We start from the raw sequence: 24,873 nt of genomic DNA on the forward strand, positions 1-24,873 counted from the left end.
ATATTTTGTATGTAAAACTTTGTCTATAAAGTAACTAGCAGTAGAAGTAGTATAATAAATGGAACTGGAAGCACTTGGACTGAAACAAAGCAGACAACCTCAAATTTGTTAGTTACATCCAGCCTCTGCTAAGCACCCTGGCTGTGGGAGTTCCCTGTTTTGACTGGTTACCATGGTAACGTGCGTGTACCTGCGGTCTACTGCGCATGTCAAGTGGAACTGATTCTTTTGAGGAGACGTCGCTGTGGAGCAGTCAGTGTGTCGGTAGGAGTAACTTCATTGATAAGTGAAACCGGACGTTCACGTGACATTTAGCACATATTAGCTATAATTTGGGACAGACAGGCTGTGTAGTACAAACGGCCGCCACGCCCTCGCTGTGTGTTTGTGTTACGTGCGTTACGTAAGCCTCTACGCACAGGGACGCATTCGAGTAGGAAAGTTCAGAGCAGTCGGTTTGTGTCTGTGTCTGAGTGTTACAGCTGTCTGCCTCGTACTCTGCGTCGTTGAGGTACAGTAAACGCTAATATCTTTGAACGAGTTGTGTAAATGTGTATGTTTCCTCTCACACTGGTTGGTCGAACATTAGTGACGCCGCTGGTATCCTTATTTTGACCTTGTGTGTTTATGGCGTCCTTGCTCTCCGCTGTTAGTTAACAGACTGTTTTATTCCCGTGTGACAGATTTATAAATCATTGGGGGATAAACACACATGTACCCGATGCAAATGCAATCTTATGAATGTAAAAATAGCATTTTATGTTATTTTATTTTCTCCCGGAAAATAACTCCTCCCTTTTCTTACCTTAACAGAAAGGAATAAAGCGAAGTTAAAGTAAAAAGAAAAGAAAAGAGTTGCTACTTTCATATTTAGTCAAAAGCTGCAATGATAGAAGAGTAGGCTATAGTTTATTAGCTTTTAAGTGCACTTTTTATTTGGAATAACCAAAACTTATTCGGCCACATTATTTTTCCTCTTTCCTCCAGTTTGTCAAGATGGTCGCGCTTTCCAAAGAGTATGGATTTGTGGTGTTAACTGGCACTGCCAGCATCTTGATGGTTGCACATCTGGCTGTTAAAGTTGGCAAAGCCCGCAAGAAGTACAACGTGCAGGTGAGCCAGTACCTTTGTGCCTCTATGCCTTGGAGATGAGTCAGCAAAAAGGCACAAACTATCGTTTTGGACCATCATCATTCTTTACATGTTGATTTCCAGGTGCTTCCGTGAGGGCGATGGTTTAGTCTTCCCCAAAGGTTGCACTAATAGATACAGATTGTCCTGATCTGCCATTGGTTTTTTAAACAAACTACAACCCTGGATGTTATCAAGTCTTTTTCATGGTGACAATGTAGTGATCTGATGTATTAATGTATTTCAGTTGGATTATTGTCTATAAAGTAAGTTGGCCCTCGAGGTGTTTTATTCTACTTGACTTTAATCTGATGTATGTCTTCAAATATAGAGCAGAACAAAGTCCACGCTTTCTAATTAAAGCTGTTTACAATCTGCTGCCACCCATTCAAACACCAGCACAGCAGGTTTGTTTACATAGTTTCATGCGTGAGTACTGACCCTTTTTGTGCCTTTTGTAAAGCACTTGGAATTGCCTGAACTTGCCTTTCCTTGCAGTACCCTCAGATGTACAGTGACGACCCAGAAACTGGAAACATCTTTAACTGCATCCAGCGTGCACACCAAAACACGTACGTATGAGCTCAGATATCGGTAGTACAACTTCACTTTGCACATACACTGTTTGATATTGCACCACGCTTTTTATGATTCATAGTAACTATGGAAAAAGGGGTGAAAGGTAAAATGCTGTTATCTGCTCTCACCAGCCTGGAAGCCTACCCCGCCTTTCTTTTCTGCCTTGCTGTTGGCGGTTTACATTGTCCTGTAAGTCATACCACTGTGGCACCAACATACTGCCTCCAAAATAAGATGTTACATACGGTATCTTTAGCATCTAAAGCACAACATATGAGTAAGAAATGTATAGTCTTCATATAAAATCCTTTCTTACCTTTGCTTGTATGTGTTTGTGTGGCTATCACAGCGCCTCATCAGTGGACTTGGAGTTGTATGGATTATAAGCAGAGAGGTGTACGCACATGGTTATTCCACAGGAGGTAAGATAATTGTTAATATTCCATGTTTCATTTACATTTTCTGCTTTTGTAAGGTAAATCTGGGTGTGATGGTGATATTGTTATTACTATTCATCAGATCCTAAAAAAAGAATGCGGGGAGCGTTCGGGAACCTGGCTATTCTCGGGATGATTCTGACCACAGCCAGTTACGGCCGCCACCTGCTTGGCTGGACAGGGCCACGGATGGGCCCCTTTCGTCAGGTTAACTGTCATTGAGGATGAAGTCTTCAGGATGGGTTCACCCAGTGATTCACCTTTATAATCAAAGCCACTCTACATAACCCATATAACCTGCAACATGTCTGCTAACCTCTGATCAATGTAACACTTGAAGTTAGGTGAAATCGTCAAGTGACCTGACCAGTTTTCCTGGAAGGGAATGCCTCATTTAGGATCATAGATGTTATGTTATCACTGATGGGCACTCCCGGAACATGCAAGACCTGTCAGTTTGTTTTCAGCTGCGCCCTGAAATATTTGTCACTTGACTTTTCATATTAAATGTATTTTTGCAATAAACAAATGCTGTAATAAAAGGTGAGTTTTCAGAAGGACTTTTGCCATGCATGTTAGATGTTTAGAATATCGTCTTATGTTTGCATTTGCTTAGCTGAAAGAGTCAGATTTTGTATATGAATGAATACCTGAAAACGATTCGTCAAAAATATTCCTCTTGTTGAGTAAAAAACAAATTCCTGTCATGATGACGATACATTTTTTTTTTTTTAGATGTGTCACATACTGAAAACAGGGTTTTGACATTTGTTGTGCTGGTATTAAATATTATACATTGGTTATAAACTATCTAGTGTTTTTATTGAGGTGAATGGGCATCGATTGAATGTGAGTTTACATAGGTGTGTGTTTGAGGGAGCGGCTTTCTGTTTTTGAAAGCTGAGTATTTGTTTAAAGTCCACATTGCTTGTACAGGCAGGTGGACACTTATCACTGCTGAGCTGTTGGGCTCACAACTAACTGTGAAAGAAAATGCCCTTTGTACAATGACACAGCACAATTATTTACACCCCACCCACATACTATACCTAAGCCATAAACTTCAACAAGGTCCCACCCTCTAGACACATACCACTTCAGTCTTATAGTACTGGGGTTTCTGTTTTATTATCAAACAGGAAATCCTTATATCAACAAATTCTTACAGTCACACATTTCAAAGGCAAATTATCATACATCACTGTCGGCACTTAACGTCAAAGTAACTCAGAACACACTAGGTAAAAATGTAGTTCCAGCACATTTGCATGATACTGCAGCTAATACAGATACAGGTAACGACAATCTAAACATGAAAACTCCGTGGTGCCTCTTCTCGCTGTCTCCACTTTAAGCATCTGAATGAACACCTTGTGCAGAAACAAATACATATCTTTATAAATAGGAATTTTACAACACATTTAACAATACTAGTGTATTTTACCGTTACAATTTACTCATATAGAAGTGTTTATTTAGTGTAGCAAGGTCTCCTCTCAGTGTGCACTGGTGGATTAAATATCAAATCATTAAAAACAGAAAAACCAAATTCAAGTTTTATATGCCAACACGTGTAACTACACAGTAATAGGCTGTAACAATAAATATTTACCACATACAATTTGGGGTAACTTGGTTAATAAATTTGAACAACTGAATAATGAGCGGCTTCTACTGTAAGATAATTGGTGGGTCTGTTTTTCCAATGATATGGCTTTTGAATTGTAAAATCACTTGCTTTAAATTGTGTGTGGATTTTCTGCAACACCTCAGTTTTAAGACAACACGTGCAACCTGGCAATTTGGTTTCAAAGTGCACTTCACTAATATTTGGTCATCTAAGGCAGTGGTTCTCAACTTGGGGTCCTTGAATGGGTTCTAGTGCTTCCCCAGAGAAATGGGGACTATTTTAAATTTCAATATTATTTCATATTTCACAGTCTACAGTATAGAAAGTTATGGAATAACTATATCTTATCTGACAGGGATCCCTGAGACTACATCTTATCAAATACAGGTCCACGGCCTGATGTATATCAATCTGGGGGTTTGTGACACCAAAAAGGTTGAGAACCACTGATGTAAGGGATTATAATTTATATTCCTTAATCACTTTAGGCATGTTGACAACTTTCCCATGTGTCTTAAAGCACATAATATTCTCATTTTATATTTATACCTCACTCTCATATTTCTCGCTGGATAACCTGAGGTTGTGTAATAATTACACTGGAGGACTTCATGGAACCTTGATCCACATTACCTCACATGTCCCCTAGGGGGCACTGGGACCATTCATGCCACTGTAAAGTGCTGTGCATACATGAGGAGTTAGTCAGGGGTGCAGAGGTGCTTTAACTCGCCTCAGGAGAGAAATAAAAGAAAAACTTTCCACCAGACTGAAGATCTCCGGAGATTTAAAGGGAATGTGGAAAAAAGTAGCTCTGAAACCTCCCACTTATGAATCTTTCTCGTGGAACCTCAGATAAACATTTTTATCACTGACCCAGAACTCTCAAGGGGGAACTCATCTGCAGAGATTCATCTGCATCCAGGCAAAAGCTTATCTCAGATTCACACTGGTCTTCCTTTGGTGTCTACTTTGTGTCTGTTCTCTGTTAGTGGAAATGACTGACAGGATGCTTCCATCAGTAGCTGTATCTGGAGAGTGGCGTGTCCTCCATCAAATCATCCTGGATTTAAACAAGATAAAATGTATTCAGAGTAGAACAGTTGTTACGGATGAATAACTTAAACAAACGAGACCTTCCACAACTGCAGGTCGGATTATCTGGGAAAATCCCAAAGATGCGACATTTATATACGCTCCTGAGTACCTTCTCTCTCTCCTTCACTACAGTGTCAAAAAGTGTGCAACACTAGCTAATGTTAGCTTTGAAACAGAGCTAACGTCTACAAATGACCGACAACCGCCACAACACAAAGTCCAGTGAGAGGTAAGATTACTGCAAATCTTGTGAATTCTTTTGTGATATTGTGGTTTTAGCTGGCTAACCTTAGCTAGCTTGCAAATGTGGACAAAAAAAACGGGTGTCAAAAAGTCAAGCTCCAAAACCACTGCGTCCTACATTTCCCATAATGCAACAAGATAGTTTTTTTCCTTAGTCCCTCCCTGCCTGGTAAACCTCCACTTGTTTCAGAACACAGATTTCTGTTAAAAACCTACAAACATTATTGTGTTATAGTGTTCACAGTGTAAGGAGTTGTGCTCCCCAGAAAACTGAAATAAATAAAATAAAAATTCTAAATAATTAATAATAATTGGTGCCCCTTTAATTACTTAAACAAAATCAGGCAGGGTGTCTTAGTCTAGCTGTATTGTACTACATGCATGCACAGAAAAGAGCATCTTACCATGGGTAGATCCTGCAGCCGATGGAACTCTGGGTGGTTTGTCCGCTGGCGGAACTTCAGGAAGAGGATGACGAAGACGACAGCGGTGGTGACAATGAATACGGACAGCAGACCAGCTAGCAGGGGGTCCAGAGGGGAGCTGGAATGGTAGCGTGGCCCCTTGAGGTCTAAATGACACAAAAACAGACAAACGTAATAAAACATTTTAAGACAGCAGGCGTAAAACAATACTGTCTCACCTGTCCATCACATTACCTTCATCTCCAACATTAAGCTCAGATGGGACCTCCTGGTGCGTTGGCCCTGCAGGATCCCGGCCTAGAGCTGAGGTCAGAGGGTGCCCTGTGGTTGTTGGCCGTGCAGTGGCTGTGGTCAGTGATTCAGACTGCGGACGGATGGTGGAGGCGTAGGCTATGGGGCTTGTATCCTGCACCGAGTGGGCTGGCAGAGATGAAAAGGTGGTGAGGGGGTCTGTGGTCAGAAGGGCTCTGCCTTCAGTGGTTGAGATGTGTTGTGGGGGGGTGGTACTCTGTACAGTCGGTGTGGATGAAAGGCCATCTGCAGCAGCTGAAAGTGAGGGCAGTGCTGTATCAATTCCAAATAGTACAGAGAACCCTTCAAAGGAAACAAACCATACACACAGCAGCCTGAGGTAACTCTACACCACCCTGCTCCCTCTGACATTAAAGCTGCTATTTGTGTGTATTTTATATTGTCAGGTCCCACTTATCCTGTTTGACAATGCCAAGAAACCCTGTTTACAACAGAGAAAGCACAGTGCAATGACCCGTCACACAGTGTTCGTATTTTTATGGATCAAATGAAAAATTATCATTCCCTTCACTAATTGTGGATCGAAAAATAATCGCAATATGATGTTTTTATGTTATAGTGCCACCCTAACACAAGTGTCATTTTGGTTTTGCTGCTGGAGAGGCGACAATGTGCCAAACTCTCAACTTTAAGTCACAGAACTAACATATACTGTACATTGAAGGACTGTGATTGATTAAACATTAGAACTCTGCAGAAAGTTCATCGGCAACAATATTGATATAAGATTAAAGCAGACTTTCAATTTACTAGTTCTAGCTTTTCAAATTTGAGTATTTTCTAGTTTTATTACTATTTTAGGTCAGTAAACTAAATATCTTTGGGGTTTTGGACTGTTGTTTCAACAAAACGCTGAGAACCTGACACTTTAAAGACTAACAGATCATTGTATAATCGAGAAAATGACTAGTAGATTAATCAATAATGAAAATAGTTGTTAGTTGCAGCCCTAGTGAGCAGAGTTAACTTGTTGTAGGACTGTTGTATTGCAGTTTCCTTTTTTGTGATGTTTTTATTTTCTCTGTGAAAGTACTGAATATACAAGATGAACACAGCAGGTGTACTTCATTTTCCCTCTTTCAACATTAGTATATATTCTTATTCCACTATGAGCACATGTGTCTGTTTATATCATGTTTGACAAATAATGCTGACGGCCTGGGAGCCGGCTGGGAGAGGGGTGTGTTCAAGGAAATTACAAGTCAGACCACCTGCCTACTGTTTACATATATGGACTGAAGAGACAGACAGTCATTAGTGCTCCTGTCAGCAATGTCAAAGTATTGTATACTGAGAGGCAAAGAGCATAAAAGTATTGCCTCATTATGATGCCTGGCATTGTTTGAAAGACATCCTTGTGCATATTGTTCAGTAAGTTGCAAAGCAAATCAAAGTAAGTAGCGATACAATTTTTAGCCTTTGAACTGAGAAATTCCAGCGGCAGCTTTTGCCAAGTGACAACCTCCACATTATTCTACAGGGACACACAGATAAGTGACAACAACAGCTAAAAAAAGGGGACAAGAGTGTGATCTGGATGGCATTATGTCATATTGTTTGCTATTTCTGAGTTGCTCAAAGTGGCAACATGGCATCAGCGTCGGGGGTTATATTTATCTGATCTTAAATGAGGTTACGACACACATTCTCAATCTTGGTCCAGTCATGCGGGGGTCAGGGGAGGAATATGTTCCTGGAACGCTGCTGGCAATGGAGCTGAGTCTGAGGAGGACGTCTGTGTTTGCAAACAGCGTTCAGCGTGTGGGATGTTTTATTTTAAGAAGCTGGACAAAGAAACAGTCTGGACTGGAAAATTATAGATGCACAATTATAGAATTATGGACGAAATGATGACCATAATTTCTATGTTTCCAAGTTTCAATAAAGGCCTGGACTTTAGAAAAAAGAAGCATGCAAACAGTGCATGCAGGTTTGTCTTGGTTACCTGAAGGTGAAGGAGTAGCAGGGTGAGCGGTTGTGACAACAGGTACAGTTGTGTGTTGAGATGTAGCCACTGCAGAGCTTTTGTTCAGTGTTTGTGTTTTATATACTGCATTTGTCGCAGTCTCTGAATGCACTGTCCCTTCTGTCTTGGTAGTGGTTTGAGTTGATGTTTCATCCCTGCCTGCAGGATCATGTGTCCGCTGTGGGACCTCATTCCCAGGATCCTCTGTCAGGTCAGGAGATGCTGAGCTTCCAGCATGACTCGGGCGGGCAGCCAGCGTGAGGACAGGAGGCGAGGCACTGCTCTGACCTATGAAATGAAAGATATTACAATCGATAAATTGCTTTGGCTGTAAAATTGTGCCCAAAAAATTCCACTTGCAATGAACATAAAGTGAAATAGATGTTGTTTTTGCAGCTAACAGTCAAAAACCAAAAGATATTCAGTTTATTATCAAAAAAAAATTCACATGTGAGGTGATGGATTCAGAGTTCGACAATTTTCCTTAAGAAATTTATTTAAAATGATTAATTGTTTATTACAAATATAATTGCATATAACTACTTGATTAATTTACTAATTGCAACTCTAAAACACAAAGAGATTCAGTCATAAAAGTCCCTCACACTGGAGAAGCTAGAACCAGTACATTTTTTGCCAATTTTGACTCATCCAATTAATCATTATCAAAATAGTTTATGCTAAATCTTCTGCTATTGACTAATTGATTAATCGACTAACACATTGTAGTCTTCTGACAGCAATGCTGAGCATTTTTAATTCCAAACCATGAACTGACCACAGTGCAGGAGCGTATTTTGCTGCACTTCCCTACATTAAATGAGATTAATGATGGAAATAAGACACGGTGAGCAGTCTAAATGAAGCCTGCATATATTAAAAGTTCAGATAAATAAACAGGAGACTGGAAATCAGGAGAACATTAATAACCATATAGAAAACGAAATGCTCGCCTGGTTGCTCAACATAAAATCTAAATGATCTGCGCACACCCTGCTGAGCGGACTATAAAGTTAATAAACTGAACATCATTTAATAATGATCAACAGCCTGCAGCTTTGTACGAACTTTTCAAAAACATCAATAGACTGTCGAGAGCATCATGCGCTGAATGGATAACGAGTCCGATTCACGTCAGCAGCCTGTCCACATCACAAAGACACACACACGCAGACACACACACATACACACACACCAGGGATGACACCATACCTCTTGCCTGCGATGAGCCGGTAAGGACCACCAACACGCAAAACACCAAATTCATTTCAAATCTCATCTCCTTCGCGGCCTTTTCCCTGCAGATCGCAATAAAAACCGGATCGAAGCGGGCTCTCCACGGCGGCTCTGCTTTTTTAGCTCTGAGGTTGTTTCCGTTACGTGATTTGACAGGGCACATCATCAGCGCTAAAAATATCCTGAGGGAGTCGGGCAGAAGAGGAGTAGGGGTGGGGCTGCAGGGCAGGCTGCACGGCGGGCGCGCGGCGGGGAGCACAAAAGCCGCGCGCGCTTTATTCTAAAGAGCGGAACGCGTCCCCCACCCCACTGCACATCCATGTTTCACTGCCCAGCTCTGTGTTTCCCCCCCTCAGACTCACTCATCTCTGCGATCTGTTCCTCCTGAAAATGCATCAGTTTGCAGCCGCTGTTGCTCCGCTGCTCCAATCAGACGTCAGTGCGTCAGAGGCGCAGTTGTCTGCGTCAGGAGCGCCTGTTGTAGAGCGTCTGTCAAAGCTGTGGGCAAGTTGGACTGTATTCATGGTTACTGCAGGCGTGCTGTGGTATTAGTTTATAGGCGTTGAACAGTGGTAGGTGAGTAGGTGTCAGTGTTTGCTGGTGGTAATGTGAGACAACAACTTTTCAGCCCCCGCAGAGGTCAGTATGTCGTCATGGCTGAGCGCACTGCCCACATGTGTACTGTATGGACAGCTGAATGACCCGCTGCGTCCTCTGCCAGCCTGTTTTTACACACTTTAGAGGGCGGCCTCGTTTTAATCGCTTCTTTTTCTTTTTTTTTTTTTTTTTACCAGGCTTTAATTTCTGAAGGATATCTAGCGGCAACAGGAAGACACCTTCCCTCACGCTGCGCCAGATGGAGCCTCCAGCCAATCCGGGAGACATCCCGGTGGAGTTGGAGTTAACGGTGGAGAATGTGGAGTCGGTAAGTTACTTGACAATAATCAGCCTCTTCACTGGCTGATGATTATTGATTTGAGCCCACAGATGGAGCTTCATTACACCAAGACTCATTTGAATACATATGTTTGTGATTAGAGAAGCGCTGCAGCATCATCTCATAATCATATTAATATATTTTTATTTGATTCAATAACTCAAATAAAATTTAAACAACAGCAGTTGGATCAAATAGAAAACTCTGGTTTGTTAATTGTACTTTAACATCAGGGAGATCAGACAAACTGGACCTTCTGTAACATGATACCAGCTATAAGCATATGCTGTCCTAATAATAACTAACACCATGTGCTTTGGATTAGTTGCCATGAGAACACATTTCTTTACTCTATTCAAACAATTGGTTTTGCAGCATGCATGATTATTAATGCTGCTTGTAAATTTAACTCAATTCAATTTAACCTCAACCTGTTACACAAGATCAAACACAGTTTCATTTTGTTGTCACTAACATAATACCGCCTCAGAGTGGACATGAAATGAAATATTGATTGTTTAACTTTATTATGATTATGATTTCGATCCACTGGAACATCCCCATCAATATTATCCGTATTTCTGTAATTACCTAATTACTTTTTGTCCCCTTTGTATTGGTTCTTCTCTCTTCCTCAGGCTCTCTACCAGCTGTACTTTGACCCAGAGATGGAGCGTAAGAATGTGGCCCAGAAGTGGCTGACTCAGGCCCAGACCTCTGCACAGGCATGGCAGTTCTGCTGGGCTCTCCTTGGCCCTGACAAGGTCTGTTGTTGTGCTTCTGCTAGTTGGGTTTTAGTGCTGAAAGCTGCAAAATGTGAATGTTGCTATGTTGAATTCAGTGATTAATGCATGTCTACAGCAGCTGTTACAGTGTCTATCTCTTTGCAGCTCCCAGAGGTGCAGTTTTTTGGTGCCAGCACGCTCCACACTAAGATCTCCCGTCATTGGAGCGACCTCCCCACAGACCAGCATGAGAGCCTGAGGATGCAGCTCCTCTCCCACATCCTGCATTTCTCCTCGGGGCCAAGAATGGTGCTAACTAGGCTGTGTGTTGCCCTTGCCGCTATGGCTCTTAACTTAATCCCACAGGCTTGGTCCCAGCCCGTGGCGGACATGGTCAGGGCCTTCCAACCGCAGAAGCCTGACTCTGAAGGTGGCTCTGGTGCTGAGGCCACCCAGGACCCTCACGCACACTGCCTCGCACTGCTGGAGCTCCTCACCGTACTTCCGGAGGAGTTCCAGAGCAGCCGGCTGGCTCAAGCTCGTCGTGCCCAGCTGAGGGAGGCCCTGGCTGGAGAGTGGGCAGCGGTGTGTCCCATGCTCCGTCAGCTGCTCCAGAGCCAGGACTCCTCGAACCAGGTGAAGGAGAAGGTGCTCCGCTGCCTGTCCAGCTGGGTGGGGCTGGATGTGCCGTTAGGGGAGAGTCACGAACTGGTCCAGGACTGTTTCACTGCACTGTCCAACCCAGAGTTGTTCGACGCGGCTGTGGAGACAATAGTCAACGCCATCTCACAGCCTGACTGCCAGAGGTGAGAAACACACTGGACCATAAGTTAATTAAACACAACTTCCAGGTGTGTAAATCAGAATGTGTGTGCAGGTACATTGACGCTCTGGTGAACCTGATGCCTCTGGTGCTGGGTCTCCATGACCAGTTGAAGAAAGCGGCTCAGGACGGGGACATGGAAACCTCACATGGTATCTGTCGTATTGCTGTTGCAATGGGGGAAACACACTCCAGGTACACACAGACACACACCGCCATCCTATAACCTGGCTTCAGTACATGCCTTGTATTTCTTAATTTGGATCAATGTGTTTGTGTATGACAGGGTTTTGTTGGAACAAGTGGAACACTGGCAAGAATATCTGGCTTTGGTTAACATGATTCTTTTCTGTACTGGCATACCTGGGCACTACCCAGTCAGTGAGACCACCAGCTCCCTTACGCTCACCTTCTGGTACACTCTGCAGGTAAAGTGAATGGATGAGATAAATAAATGTTTTCGACCGTTCTTTTCAGTTTACTAAGTTACTCCTGTATGCATTAAATTTGAACGTGTGTGTTTGTGTAACCAACAAAGGATTTAGAGGTTATTTTTAATCTTTTTCTTGCATGTTCAGGATGACATCTTGTCATTTGAGGAGCAGAAACAGGCAGTTTACCTGCAGGTCTACAGGCCGGTTTACTTCCAGCTGGTGGACGTGCTACTACATAAATCCCACTATCCCTCCCAGGAGGATTATGCCTCCTGGTCCTCTGATGACAAGGAGCAGTTCAGAATATACAGGTAAGACACAAAAACGTTTTTAAGGAGCTCTAAAAATGGATTTTAAGCAATTTATTTCCTTTCCAAAATAACATCTAGATATAAAGTCAGAGGATGTGATTACAATTCATCCTAAGGGAAACATTTTCTTGGCAATGCATCCAATAGCTGTCGAGACAGTTCTGCCAGCGTGGCTAAAAGTGGTAGTTACAGACTGAGCTTTGGATTTTATCAACTGTGTTCTAAAGACTATTTTGCCTTTCAGAGTGGACATTTCCGACACTTTGATGTACGTGTATGAAATGTTGGGGGCAGAGCTGCTCAGTAACCTCTACGACAGGCTGGGCAGACAGCTGATGGACCCCCAACAGTCAGCAGTATGGCAGGTAATGTCATTAATACAGCTACTTACTCCCATTGAACCACTTCAAGACCCACTTCGGTATTTTTCAATCTGGACCCCATTTTTTGTCACATTATGGGCACAACAATGTTTAAATTGGTAGAAATTGAGAGAAAGGGCTGCAGCTGGCAGCCATGAAACTGACTTCAGTGTAATCACCCAAGGTTAGATGTAAAAATATTCTGGCTCTACATGCTGTTTCTCTCTGCTACCTGTCTGATGGCCGACCTCCCTCTTGCTCCCGTCCCAATATTTTCACATCAAACTTTTTTCTTCTTTTATTTAACCAAACCAGAGTTGGTAATAGTTGGAACAGTGGAAAGACTGTTTCTGTCGGGTTTGTATGATCTGCAAAGGTAAAATGATTGTTTCTGTCAATGGAGTCTGGTGGCTTTGAACAGAGCGATATAACTCCTGTCTCTGGTTAAACAAAAAGGATTTTACTCTTTAATAAAAGCGTTGAGATCTGTAGGATCCTTTTCATAATGATGTCCGGCACTTACAATAACAATCTGAGCACTTTTAGTGGATGTACAATGACGATGCACAATATCCCATAAGGATTACGTTGCAGCCAGTTTTGCAGCTGCCAGCTGCAGCCCCTCTCGCTCAATACTGGACCGATTTCAAAAATTGTTCAGGTTGAAAAATGATTCATATTAAAGCTGCTCTTTAATGTGAAAATGAAATGCTTATTCAAACACTGCATGCATGCAAAAGCAAGTGTAAATCTATTGTGTCAGCTTACCCACTTTCTTTTAATCACAAAATCCCCCAGCCTTTATTTTTAGCCTGACACATATTTATATTAAATAAGGCTACCCACCACCTTCTGTGTTTCCTCTTCCCCTCTCTTGACCTAACATCACACTTTGTTTTTCTCTAACTTCAGGATACAGAGGCCCTGTTATTTGGCTTTCAGTCCATAGCTGAGACCATAGATGTGAACTACTCTGACGTTATCCCTGGTCTTATTGGTCTGATCCCCAGAATCAACATCAGCAACGTTATGCTGGCTGACACCGTCATGTACACCATAGGTACAGACACCTGTTTCCTATTGTGCCCACATTGATTGCTCTCACACATCATCCAGTCTTACTCATGTTTGATATTTTTAAAATCTATTTTTTATGGTATATATATGGTATAGTATACTAGTTCCAAAAATCAGTCACTAGACTATCAATGATATATATATATTTTAATGTTTTACATTAAAAGCAGAGTTCAACCATTCATAGATCTACCTGTTTGCGTTTAAATTCACTATGCATGGCATGAACTGAATTCCCCCTGTTGGCCAGGATCCTTGGCTGAGTGGCTGGCTGATCACCCAGTGATGTTGGGTGGCATATTACCCATGGTGCTTCAGGGCCTTGTGAAGGCAGAGCTGTCTGTGTCCAGCGTATCCACTCTGAAGAGGATCTGCAGGGAGTGTAGACATGACCTCGGACCCTACGCTCAGGACATCCTGACCGTGTCACAGGTCAGACACACAGCTTTTTCTTCTTTTTTCTTAAACATAGGTGAAACTACTGTCTTTGTATTAACACTTGTGTTCCTCTGCAGGATGTACTGCTGAAGGAAGTCCATAAGGTGAGTAAACAGCCTCCAAGTTCCACCAGTTCTTTCCTGTCCTGTACAACAAGAGGACCTGATGTGTGCTGTGTGTGTTCTTGTGTGCCTGTGTGCAGAGCAGCCAGTGCATGTGGTTGATGCAGGCTCTGGGTTTCCTGCTGTCCGCCCTGCCGGTAGAAGAAATTCTGGTCAGACTCCACACTCTCGTCACCCCTCACGTCCAGCAGCTGGATACACTGGCCCAGCAGGAGGTAATGTCTTCCTCATGCAACTTGTACACAAAACCCCATAAATACTGAAATAATCATTGCAGTAGAGGCAAGAGTACAAATAGGGTAAATCAAGGTTTTGGTGGTAAATTTAAGTCAAATATATATGAATATTGTATTTTACTCCTCTAGTAGTCCTTTACTGTACTTAAAATAAGTACTTCAGTACTTCATTTGCAAGTTAGGGCATTCCTTAAAACTGGTTTACTGTTTATATATTATTTAAATATATCCTTTGAAAATAGGATACAAGAAAGGTTATTTAATTATAATTTTCCAAAGCAGGGTTGAATAATGAAGTATAAGTTGTTGTTCCCTTTATGCTACTCTTAAAAATTATACCTTAAATACACTATTTTTATTAAATTTAGTATGCTAATAAGTACTCCACTTGTAATAAGAACACTACAAATCCATTCAATATAGTATACTGTAAGTATATTTTGAAGAAAATTACTCTTACACTTGATGTGTAAGTGTAAATACACATATTTAGAAATAAACTATTTTACTACTATTTTTTCAATTTTAAGATTTATTTAACACAAAATGTACACTACTTTTCTCATAGTTAACAGTGGGTTGTCACCAAGTACAATGTAGGTCAAAGTGGTTGTGAGAGTGAAGATAAGACACATCTTGATGCTCTTTGACTCTCTTATCGAGGGTGAGGACAGGATTCAGTGTCTATACTAGTGGGTCTTTATATAGGAGCATTTTTCCAGCAGTTGACAAAACTTTTACAGTTCAATAATCTGCTCTTTGTTCTCACAACCGCTGTCACATTTGACGGTATCTTTACACCCCAAGCCTACATATCATCCACTTTGCCTCCCTTTGCAGCCTAATCCCTCTAATAAACAGTCCATCATCCACATCCTGGGAATGATGTCCAGCCTCTTTACCACTCTGGATATAAACAGACAAGCAGACAACTTAGAAGGAGCTTCCAGCCCAAGACTCGCTCCGTCACAGAGCACACAAAACCCAGTAAGTTTAACCATAAAAACTGTGTAAATAAAAACAAGCATGCAATTACAGTATTGTTTCCTAATACATTGGTCAAATAGCAGTTTGACTGATGCCTTTTTCCATCAACATTTCTGAACATACAAAATATTTAAATATGCTGAAATGAACCAAACTATGAAATATGAAATATAAAATCACATTTTCTTATTTACTGCTTAACAAGTAAGGACACATTTTATTTAAATTATTTTTTAGGTTGTTGTTGTGCTACAGCAAGTGTTCACGTTGATCCGGACCATCCTCAGCAAGTGGCTTGATGACTCAGAGGTGGTCGAGGTAGGAGGGTTTTTACTGTTTGCATAAATATGTATGTGCATGATGATGTGTGTGTCTGTGCATGTATGGTTTGTCTGCATGTGTGTGTCCACTGACTCACGATCACTCACCGCTCTCCCTCCCCCTTCCCTCCAGGCAGTGTGCGGGGTATTTGATAAGTCAGTTCGAACACTCCTACATGATTTCGGGCCCATGGTGGCTCAGCTGAGCGGGATGCTGGGGCAGATCTACAGCGCCTTCCCACAGGCCTCAGCTCTAGACCTAGCACGGCAGGTACGCCCCCTCAGATCAGGACCTAAATAAAAGCACTATGGATGTAATGATCCCTCGTGGAATCGCTTGTCATTCTCTCTCTCTTTTTGTTTAGATGGTTCACATATTTGCTGGAGAGGAACACCACATCTCTAACATTAGGAGCCTTATTGAGTTGTTGACTTCTACCACACTTACTATATTTCAGCAAGGTAGTGGATGACGGCAAATACATTCTCTCTTACTTTTAGACATAGGTTTGTCTTGTCTCATCTTATATTTATTTTACAGGTCCAAGGGATCATCCTGATATTGCAGAATCATTTATGCACCTTCATGCTCAGGTGGGTTGAGTACTCTAATACCTTGTCATGCACGTCACACAGCAAACTAAATCACTTTGTTTTTCTTTACCATTAGATTCTTAAAAGGAAGCCAGATTTGTACCTGTCTGACCAGTTGGATGTTAAAGCGCTGTTTTATTGTGGTGAGTATCAGTACATGTTTGCACTGTATCCAAGCCATTCTCACAGAAACGACTCAATATTTGATATATGAAAGTTATTTTTCTGCATATATTTGCAACACTTTAAGGACGGTATATTATTAAAAATATATAACTACTTATTCAAATTAATTGTGTCAGTTTTACACCTTTGCATACATTCGACTCGATGCAGTATGTGGTCAAATTCAAATCTGACTTTTCTAGGCCTAAAAACATCTTTTTTTATGATGATTTTGTGAAATTTGTTTCATCCTGTGTTTTCTCCAGGGATTCTATCACTGAAGTTTCCTGAGACGCCCACAGTAAAAGCTGCCGGTCTATTCTTTGTAAGTTGAGGCAGAAATGTGCAATTTATCATTTTAGGTTCCATCTCATTTCATAGAGTCTAACAGATTCTTGTTATTTTTGCCCTGATCCTGGCAGACAGAGCTGTTGCCTCGCTGTAAAGACGTGCCCTCGCTTGGTGACGTGTTGCAGAGGGATGGAAAGCTTCTGACAGAGACCATACTCCAGGTGAGACAGTTGTTACACACAAGACGACTACATGTGAAAATATTTATCATTAGTGACCTTTGTAACTTATTATTAAACCAGTGCATTTGTCCTGAAATGTAGTTAAATTTTTAAATTTTCCATTTTTATGAAGTGTACTGTATGTTCTGATTTCTGTCTCAGGCGGTTGGAGGGGGGTCACCTCGTAGTCTGACAGAGCACTTCTCTGAGGTGCTGTTGAGTCTGAACAGACACTGTCCAGCTCTGTTGTCCCAGTGGCTGAAGGAAACACTGCAGACCCCGGGATTCCCCTCAGCCCATGTCTCCACAGAGCAGAAACACACCTTCAGTCAGCAGCTTCTCAGGTAATCACTTACAGTTTGTCTCCATTGCAAATGGAGGTGCTGTGTTCTCAAAACTAAAAAAAAATACAAAACACATGCTGGTGTGTTAAAAGAAAACACTGTAGGAAAACTCCTTTATCAAGAGAACAAAATGACAAACAACCCTTGGTTCAAACTTGCAGTCGTGTACTGTAGGTCAGTGAGTCTCAGCCTTTTTGGTGAGAAAAACCCCCAAATTCCCCAACATCAGGCCACGATCCATATTTGATGTGTGATAAGATTTAGTTATTCTGTAACTGTCTATACTATGGATTGTCAGGTTAACAGTGAAGTGTATAAAACTGAATAGTAATTATTTTAAATTTTTTCATTGGGAAGAATTCTAGTCAATAAAAGAATAGTGAAATTAAAATAAACCCCATTTTTCTGGGGCCCACTTATAAACCCCTAAAGGACCCCTGGGAGTCCCCGGTACCCAGGTTAAGAACCACTGCTGTTGGTGATGAACAAAACAAATAAAAGAGAAAATATTTAATTTCCTTTCCTTTATCTTCACTGCTGTTGTTTTTTATGCACATCACACCTGCACATATTCTACCTTATCAGACACCTTTGATAAAATAGTTTGTGAGACAAATCCAATCTCATCATGAGTGCAGTGACGTAATCACAGCCCATAAACTGAGTGTGACGAGCACGAGATTAGTGTTTTCCAGTGTTAGTGTGAAAAGTCATATGAAAACAGCTGTGGTGGTTCAGTTCAAATGAGAAAACTCTATTATTATAAACAAGTGATTTGTATAATTATACAATAATTGATAATGTAAGAAAAAGAGTGATATCTTGATTAACACTAAATAATTGTTGGTAATGATGGGGATATTTCAAATTCTCTGTATTGCCAATCCAAATGGCTATAATGTTTTCCACTTTACTAGATGGTGCAGGTTGAAGGTTAAATCTTTAAAGGTTAAAGATTTGTGCCAAAGGGAAATATCACTGTGTCATGTTTCGACAAAATACACTGACATCTTCTCTTTCTTGCAGGGAGCAAACCAACAAGCGTCGTGTGAAGGAGATTGTGAAAGAGTTTTCTCTGCTCTGTCGGGGCCTGCAGGGGTCTGGATACTAGATTACTCGACTGAGCTGGTAGCTCCTAAGACTAAAAGAAAGTAACCAAAACAAAAAAAAACATTAATGGGGTCAAATAGGACTTTTTACAATGAACACTGGACTACCAAAAACCATAACACTTGGACTGAACCAAAGCAAAAACACAGATTAAGTGGAGTGTTATTAGCACGAGCCGACCATCTGTGCAACGTGTTTTTAATAATAAAATCTTTGTCACTTCCAAAGTGGGATAAAATGAAAGAAAAAATTGCCACATGCCCTTTACTTACCTCCAAGGCATGGATACTACAGGAGCCAAACTTCTGCTCCATCTGACAAAACACCAATAAACAGTTCATTCTTTGCAGCTGCATGAGCAACTGTGTGTGAGTGTTCACTTATTTATTGTTTCTCTTCTCTGCTGTATACTGCTTGTAGATCATATTCACACATTATCAAAATATAGAAACCCACCCACCCCATCCCCACCCGAGCCAGGCTTCTTCTTCTCTCTGTTACAAAGGAGAGCCTTTTAAAAATGTGACGGCATGACATTATATAGCTTTGAACTCTTGTACGTGTATACTTCTGCTAATATATATAATAAAACAATTTCATCACGTCCACAACAGAAAAGAAAACAAGATCAACTTTCTTTTTTTTTAAGCAGACAACATGTCCTGACAATAGACTGTTTCTGTAACCAGTGACATCACTGTGAGGGATGGCAGTTGTTGTTGGAAGTTGGGATCCTCTGTAGAAAAAGTGGATTTGAGGAGGACTACTGTAGTGGTGGTTGGTGCACTGAGAGATGGTGCTGAGATGAGAGGGCTCTAGTCTGTGAGTGTTTGTCTGTGACTGTTATGCATTTCAACCACAGCTCAGCTCAGCGGGCTCCTCCTTAAACCAGTCCTGACCCGGGCTATTAACTATCGTATTCGCGTAAAGAGGTTCAGCACCGACTTTGATTCCTGTGAAGAGAAAGAAATTACGTAGTGTAAGAAACATTCAAATGTCTTATTGTCCTTTATTGCCTTCATCTGTAAAGAGAACGTTCATTTCAGGGAATTTTAAATGACTTTCAAGATAATGTTTGGACAAATTCAAGAACTTAAATTTTTTTTCAACCTGGACCTTCTTATGTGTTGTTTTTGTGTTAATCTGAGCCTGTCAGCACTTTAATGAGCGTATTTTTACGGTCCGCAAGGTTAAGTTGTATCCAGTTTTTCCAGCTGCAGTCTGCCACTCTCTCCCTCAAATTCAAAACTTGCTCTCCCCATTAGTCACTTCGGCTGCGTTGCTCATTTGACTCAGATCTGTTTTTTAATGACAAGGTGAACAGCACAAATCGCATGGGATCTGATCTTCTCAATTCTTCGGGTCACTTTCATATGTGATCCAAATCAGGTACAGGTCTGATTTTTTTTTTGCCGTATGCCTTGAGTGTGAACAGTCACATCAGAATTTATGCAACTTTTATGTGACTAGATTGAAAATCATCATGCGGGTCAGTTCAGGACTGTTCACAGTGGAAGCTGATATTGGCCACATACAAAATAATGTAAACAGCCAATAAAAAAACCTTTCACACCAAAGTTACCCTTAACAGTCCTTCCAGAAAAAAAAAAAATCCTTGATTATGCGACACCTTTTATGCGACACCTTTTCTTAAAAAATGCGATGGAATATGCGGGATATTTATGCAATTTTATGTGATGAAATTGAGGGAACTTGCAAAAACTTTCTGCTAAGGACTTTTTTTGCAACGAAATGCAGGGATTATGAAATGCAAGCCCCGCGTATTTTGCGCGTTTTTCTGGAGGGACTGCCTTAAGTACTTTGTATATCATTGAGTAACTGTACCTCATCAGAGTTGTATAGACTCGATAAGTGGTACAGTAATTGAGAAGTCCACTGTACCTTGGTGCAGCGTGTCTTACTGAAGACGTTCCAGAAACGTAGTGTCTCATCCCCGGCTCCTGTAACGATGGCCTCCCCGTCAGGTGACACAGCCTGAGAAGGCAGGACAATGAGAGAACTGGTGAGAGTGTGATCATTCTAGTAAGCACATATTTGGAACTTAATTTCCTTTAGTAAAGCATCTGAACACTTCCTCCACCACTGGATAAATGTATGAAGACACTGGACACGAGTATGCTTCCTGTACATTTCACAAACTGAAGCTGAGGTAGTTGTCCAGTTACATTTGATGCTTACCAGATACAGCACTCTGTACGAGTGCCCTGTCAACTTGGCCACCTGCGTTAGTGACGGATACTTCCAAACCAGGATCTGGTTCTGAGAGTAGCCGTGAGTGCTCACCTGTAAACAAAGGGAGAACAAGTAGCTAAACATACAAACAGTAGATAATTATTGTAGAGATACTGTGTGGAATGTAATTGTACATATGTCTGAATGAATGGAAATTAAGTGTATATTAAGTCCCAAGAAAATGCAATAAAATGTTAATTAATTACTATATACTGTTTTAATGTCTCTTCTTTGAGAGTATATTATTAGTTTTTAGAAAATATAATGATTTTACCAGTAATTAAATTACTTTTTACTGATTATTGTAATTTGCTACAAGGCCACACCTACAACTCAGTGACACTGGAAACTGGACAGTATCTGTATACAGAGACTGCATCCCCAGGGCAGCATGTGTTGCGTGCGTGTCTCCTCACCAGTTCGTTGGCGTGCTTGGACCACGCTAGGTTGCAGACCTGGGAGCCGGTGTCTGTGCTCTGCAGCGCCTGACCCGTCAGCGTGTTCCAGAAGCGCAGGCAGCGGTCAGCAGTCCCTCCCCCTGACGCCAGCAACCCATGTTGGTGGGGGGACCAGGCGATGGCCTTCACCGCCGCCAGGTGGTCACTGTACTGCTGCACGGGGAGAAGGCTGGAGCTGTTCCACACCAGTAGCTGGGCACAACAAGGAACGGGATCTCGAGGCTTGAATATGTTTACTTTAACTGTCGCAGATTGTTTAGGCCTAACCTCAGGACTCAGTCACACAAAAGTTGCCAACAGAGAAGTTCTCTCACCTTGTTGTCGTTGCCTCCGGACGCGAGGTGCTGGTGGTCAGGAGACCACTTGAGGCCACACACCTCTTGTCTGTGACCTTGCAGCCTCCTCTCAGCTGTAGGGGGGGTTCTGACGTCCCGCTGTAGGATCACTCGGTCCCGACTCCCCGACGACAGCTGCTCCCCGTTCCACGCCAGAGCACCTTGGGCACAAAGGGTAGGACAGGAGGTTCATATTTCACTGTGGCTGTCAAGAATCCATCTGCTGTTTCTTGATATGATAACACCACATGTTCAGTGCTACAGTATACAGTATATGTTGGAATTTAGGGTTGTGGTGCTGAAAGCGGACTCAAACAGACTAAACAGAGGTTTATGACTGACCTACACGTGCTGAGTGACCCTCCAGGCTGGTCAGCTTCCTCCCTCCCGCTGCGTCCCAGATCTGAACGTAACCTTTGTGGGTTCCGACGGCAACAAGACTCCCCTGATAGGACCAGAGTCAAATCACACTGTTATTTTCCCATTACCTCTTTCCCACATACAGTTCTCTTATACTACTGTCATAAATAAGCAGTAGATTCAGTCTCACCCTCTCATTCCAACAAACTGATGTAACAGAGTCTCCATCCACTGACAGGTCACATAACCTTGTCACCTGAAGATAGACACAAAGTACATACACACACATATATAGATATATATATATATATATATATAGACTGCAATAAAACAAATAAAACATGTCTTTATGTCCTCCTCTTACCTGGCTGGTGCAGGCACTCCACAGGTAGACGCAGGCTCCCAGGCCGACACTGAGTAAGTTGCCGGCTGACCAGTCTACCAGGTTGAGGTAGAAGTCATCCTGCAGCTCCGGAGCATCCAGCACTTTGAAGGGGATCTTGGAGATCTTACGGGCTGGTTTACGAGGGGAGCGGAGCAGCTTGTGACTACGGAAACACCGAGAAGAAACGTCATCTCACAGCGTAGTTTAAGAGTAATTTCTGCTCAGTGTGCAGCATGTGACATATTTCTTACCTCTTGTTACTAAGTGGAGAAAGGGAGTATGGGGAGACTTCGTTATCGCTATCGAAAGGCACTCTCTTAGTGTGGACAGTGTACTGCGGAGGATGAACGCACAAAGCAGAATTATAGTTTTGAAGTTATGTCACACACAGGTTATATAAGCTGATGGTTTTTATATTTTTTAAGAACCAAACGTGTCAGACACGATTGCCACATCAGCATTTTAATGAGAAAACCTTGTTGCATCACCAAAATCTGATGTGGAGTGATTTGGAAACAAATTTGTACCCTAAAAAGGCTGTGAGAGTCTTGAGAGAGGACTGCATGGCGCCGGTCGTCTGTGTGAGGGTCTGGCACAGTCTCTATCCCTGCCCCCAGTAACTCATTCCTCAACAGGGCAGCATACGCCACAGCATCTGGAAGGGGAATTAAGAGCGGTGATGGAAACACAGGTGGTGGAGAGAAACAGCTAAAAAAACCAAAACAACTGAGATGATCCATAAATAGGTGTAACAACAATGTCTGACCTTTGCTTGAATCTGAGCTGGCATCCTTTGCTTTATGGTTCTGGTTTGGGGAGCGACAGTTCTCCTGCACAGAGACGGAAAGGTACGTCACTGAAGTGTCTTTGTGGGACAGTATAAAATAGAAAGTGTTTAGCAGACTGGGTAGGTGAAAAACCAACTGCTCACGTTGGCATAGTGGAAGTTGATGCTCCAGTTGCTTCCAGCGCGGGTGGGAATGAAGCGGTCCCCTGACTTAACACTGACAGGACTGCAGGTAGCACTGACACACTGGGATGGCCAGAGAGAGACAGTAAAGCCACAAGTAATCCAGACGGGTTATTACTATTCTGAAAAACAGGGGCTTTTAAATGTCTAACTTAGCCCTCCTGATCATACTTTACCACCTGGGTAAGGAGAACTGAACTGGACTAGAGTGGCTATCTCACCTTTGACAGGCGGGCCTCTGTCGGCAGGTTCTGGTGGTTGATTTGCCTCAGCAGTCTTCTCTCGTACTCTTGGTCCATCTCCTCCAGGGCTGACGAGCAGCAAGGCCCCTCTGCTGCCCTCCCCGCCCCCCTTTAAACCTCCGCTCCCTCCCGTTGAGGAAATCCACACTGGATCCCCATCTCTGTGAAAAACAGGCAAAACTAATTCAGAACAGACACCAATTTTTGGGGGGGTTGGGGGCACACACATACCACCAACCAGCCTGGCTAGCGTGGTGTGTGTGTATGTCAGGGCATGTCAGGTGTTATTAGTGTTATCGTAACATGGTTTAAAGCCCCAGTCTCCATGTGCAGCGTCTTTAAATCATAAAAGCGGACGGATATCGATGTGAAATCGCTATACAGCTCCATAGCGCGCTAATGACAGCCGCACCGTTGTCATGGCATCATGCTCGAGCACACAACAACCTGTTTACAACGTTAACATCAGCTGACGACACTGCTGCTCGACAGCGAGGCTCTCTTACCCCGACTGACACGGTGGCTCAGGGGACCAAATCAAGTGTCATCTTCGGTCGAAAAGATCGGCTCTGCAGCGGGGAGACGGTGGTCACTTTCTTCCGAATGACAGCGGAACATCCAAATGCCAACGCGACTCGCTGCTGTTGTTTATGTTCGCGACAAAGATGGCGACCGAATCAGCTGTAGCAGAAATTCTTTGGTTGACTTCTGCTGTCTGTGCAGTCAGCGCAGTGCGCGGCGCAACAGCGACGCCCGCCGGCGATTCACGCTCACTACATCGAAGTCGCACTGTGGTTGTTCCCTATGTGGCCACAGGGTGTCGCTGCTGCACTGCGACATAATTTCCCTAGTGCTTCCAAGCAGAGGTCTTCTTATTCGGCATGAGTAGTATAAGAGAAAGCATAAAAATACATATGAGTTAAATGAGGGCATTAATGCTCTGTTTGACCCTGGGTCCCTTACAGTCAAAAACAGACGTAACATTGTTTTTCAGCTTTATACTTCAAAACTTTTAATTTTATGGCCATTTCTCATGTTGTAAATATGTAATAATGCAGACAAAATGAATATATTCATGTTCAAGAATGGCGCCTATAAAATATGAAATATTTCCCTATTTGGTGCAATACAATGGTGAAGGTCATTTCTATATTTTATATTTATCAAATGTGAAATATCAGTTTGTGTCAAAGGGAAAGGTTACCACTTATGTGTTTTGGGGTTTTACTAAGGTTAGTGGGAAACAGAAAAAAACATGATGATTTTTGAATTGTTATACTTTTTACAGATACAGCAATGAGGAAGTAAAGCCAGTG

The 24,873-nt window shown here is 42.2% G+C and overlaps 4 protein-coding genes across 7 annotated transcripts; 2 read left to right on the top strand and 2 right to left on the bottom strand.

The window, feature by feature from the left end:
* The first annotated feature begins 136 nt into the window (after positions 1–136).
* Positions 137–2,954, top strand: mgst3a (microsomal glutathione S-transferase 3a). Of its 2 annotated transcripts, none has more exons than XM_051402906.1 (6): positions 137–264; positions 988–1,113; positions 1,630–1,703; positions 1,842–1,899; positions 2,060–2,132; positions 2,230–2,954. In XM_051402906.1, the coding sequence occupies exons 2-6, from the start codon at positions 997–999 to the stop codon at positions 2,367–2,369; spliced, it is 462 nt and encodes a 153-aa protein (XP_051258866.1). In that variant the 5' UTR covers positions 137–264; positions 988–996; the 3' UTR covers positions 2,370–2,954. The 2 variants fall into 2 exon arrangements, with proteins under 2 accessions (XP_051258866.1, XP_051258856.1); XM_051402896.1 differs by lacking the exon at positions 137–264 and adding an exon at positions 281–511.
* A 302-nt stretch (positions 2,955–3,256) lies between these two features.
* On the bottom strand, positions 3,257–9,323 carry LOC127364602 (mucin-2). Of its 2 annotated transcripts, XM_051402251.1 has the most exons (6): positions 9,034–9,323; positions 7,801–8,109; positions 5,778–6,089; positions 5,523–5,689; positions 4,795–4,840; positions 3,257–4,719 (listed from the first exon to the last, which is right to left on the bottom strand). In XM_051402251.1, the coding sequence occupies exons 1-5, from the start codon at positions 9,221–9,223 to the stop codon at positions 4,796–4,798; spliced, it is 1,023 nt and encodes a 340-aa protein (XP_051258211.1). In that variant the 5' UTR covers positions 9,224–9,323; the 3' UTR covers positions 3,257–4,719; position 4,795. The 2 variants fall into 2 exon arrangements, with proteins under 2 accessions (XP_051258211.1, XP_051258203.1); XM_051402243.1 differs by having other exon boundaries at positions 3,257–4,840; positions 9,034–9,321.
* Positions 9,324–9,378: 55 nt separating this feature from the next.
* Positions 9,379–18,916, top strand: LOC127364579 (importin-13-like). Of its 2 annotated transcripts, none has more exons than XM_051402213.1 (22): positions 9,379–9,696; positions 9,852–9,982; positions 10,633–10,758; positions 10,885–11,525; positions 11,597–11,737; positions 11,829–11,970; positions 12,121–12,287; positions 12,532–12,652; positions 13,562–13,709; positions 13,977–14,158; positions 14,242–14,268; positions 14,367–14,501; positions 15,363–15,509; positions 15,747–15,827; positions 15,963–16,100; positions 16,195–16,291; positions 16,371–16,423; positions 16,500–16,566; positions 16,855–16,913; positions 17,011–17,100; positions 17,263–17,444; positions 18,471–18,916. In XM_051402213.1, the coding sequence occupies exons 2-22, from the start codon at positions 9,914–9,916 to the stop codon at positions 18,553–18,555; spliced, it is 2,898 nt and encodes a 965-aa protein (XP_051258173.1). In that variant the 5' UTR covers positions 9,379–9,696; positions 9,852–9,913; the 3' UTR covers positions 18,556–18,916. The 2 variants fall into 2 exon arrangements, with proteins under 2 accessions (XP_051258173.1, XP_051258181.1); XM_051402221.1 differs by having other exon boundaries at positions 9,379–9,633.
* Positions 18,895–24,264, bottom strand: fzr1b (fizzy/cell division cycle 20 related 1b). Its single transcript, XM_051402233.1, has 14 exons — positions 24,064–24,264; positions 23,537–23,718; positions 23,277–23,378; positions 23,112–23,175; positions 22,873–23,000; positions 22,597–22,679; positions 22,325–22,508; positions 22,151–22,216; positions 21,943–22,045; positions 21,580–21,761; positions 21,224–21,457; positions 20,754–20,858; positions 20,457–20,549; positions 18,895–19,507 (listed from the first exon to the last, which is right to left on the bottom strand). Exons 2-14 carry the CDS (start codon positions 23,612–23,614, stop codon positions 19,466–19,468), a joined length of 1,464 nt encoding a protein of 487 aa, XP_051258193.1. The 5' UTR covers positions 23,615–23,718; positions 24,064–24,264; the 3' UTR covers positions 18,895–19,465.
* Positions 24,265–24,873: the final 609 nt, after the last annotated feature.

This window comes from Dicentrarchus labrax, unplaced genomic scaffold, assembly GCF_905237075.1.
Source record: "Dicentrarchus labrax unplaced genomic scaffold, dlabrax2021, whole genome shotgun sequence".
Classification (NCBI taxonomy): domain Eukaryota; kingdom Metazoa; phylum Chordata; class Actinopteri; family Moronidae; genus Dicentrarchus; species Dicentrarchus labrax.

Coding starts and splice junctions, on each gene's coding strand:
- LOC127364579 (XM_051402213.1), top strand. CDS start 9,914: ATGGAGCCTCCAGCCAATCCGGGAGACATCCCGGTGGAGTTGGAGTTA. Junction 16,567..16,854: donor TAAAGCGCTGTTTTATTGTG/GTGAGTATCAGT, acceptor TGTTTTCTCCAG/GGATTCTATCACTGAAGTTT. Junction 17,101..17,262: donor TGACAGAGACCATACTCCAG/GTGAGACAGTTG, acceptor TTTCTGTCTCAG/GCGGTTGGAGGGGGGTCACC.
- LOC127364602 (XM_051402251.1), bottom strand. CDS start 9,223: ATGATGTGCCCTGTCAAATCACGTAACGGAAACAACCTCAGAGCTAAA. Junction 8,110..9,033: donor CGGCTCATCGCAGGCAAGAG/GTATGGTGTCAT, acceptor TTCATTTCATAG/GTCAGAGCAGTGCCTCGCCT. Junction 6,090..7,800: donor TGCTACTCCTTCACCTTCAG/GTAACCAAGACA, acceptor CCTCACTTTCAG/CTGCTGCAGATGGCCTTTCA.
- mgst3a (XM_051402906.1), top strand. CDS start 997: ATGGTCGCGCTTTCCAAAGAGTATGGATTTGTGGTGTTAACTGGCACT. Junction 1,900..2,059: donor TTGGCGGTTTACATTGTCCT/GTAAGTCATACC, acceptor TGGCTATCACAG/CGCCTCATCAGTGGACTTGG. Junction 2,133..2,229: donor ACATGGTTATTCCACAGGAG/GTAAGATAATTG, acceptor ACTATTCATCAG/ATCCTAAAAAAAGAATGCGG.
- fzr1b (XM_051402233.1), bottom strand. CDS start 23,614: ATGGACCAAGAGTACGAGAGAAGACTGCTGAGGCAAATCAACCACCAG. Junction 21,458..21,579: donor CCGGAGGCAACGACAACAAG/GTGAGAGAACTT, acceptor TGTTGTGCCCAG/CTACTGGTGTGGAACAGCTC. Junction 20,550..20,753: donor CGTACAGAGTGCTGTATCTG/GTAAGCATCAAA, acceptor CTGCCTTCTCAG/GCTGTGTCACCTGACGGGGA.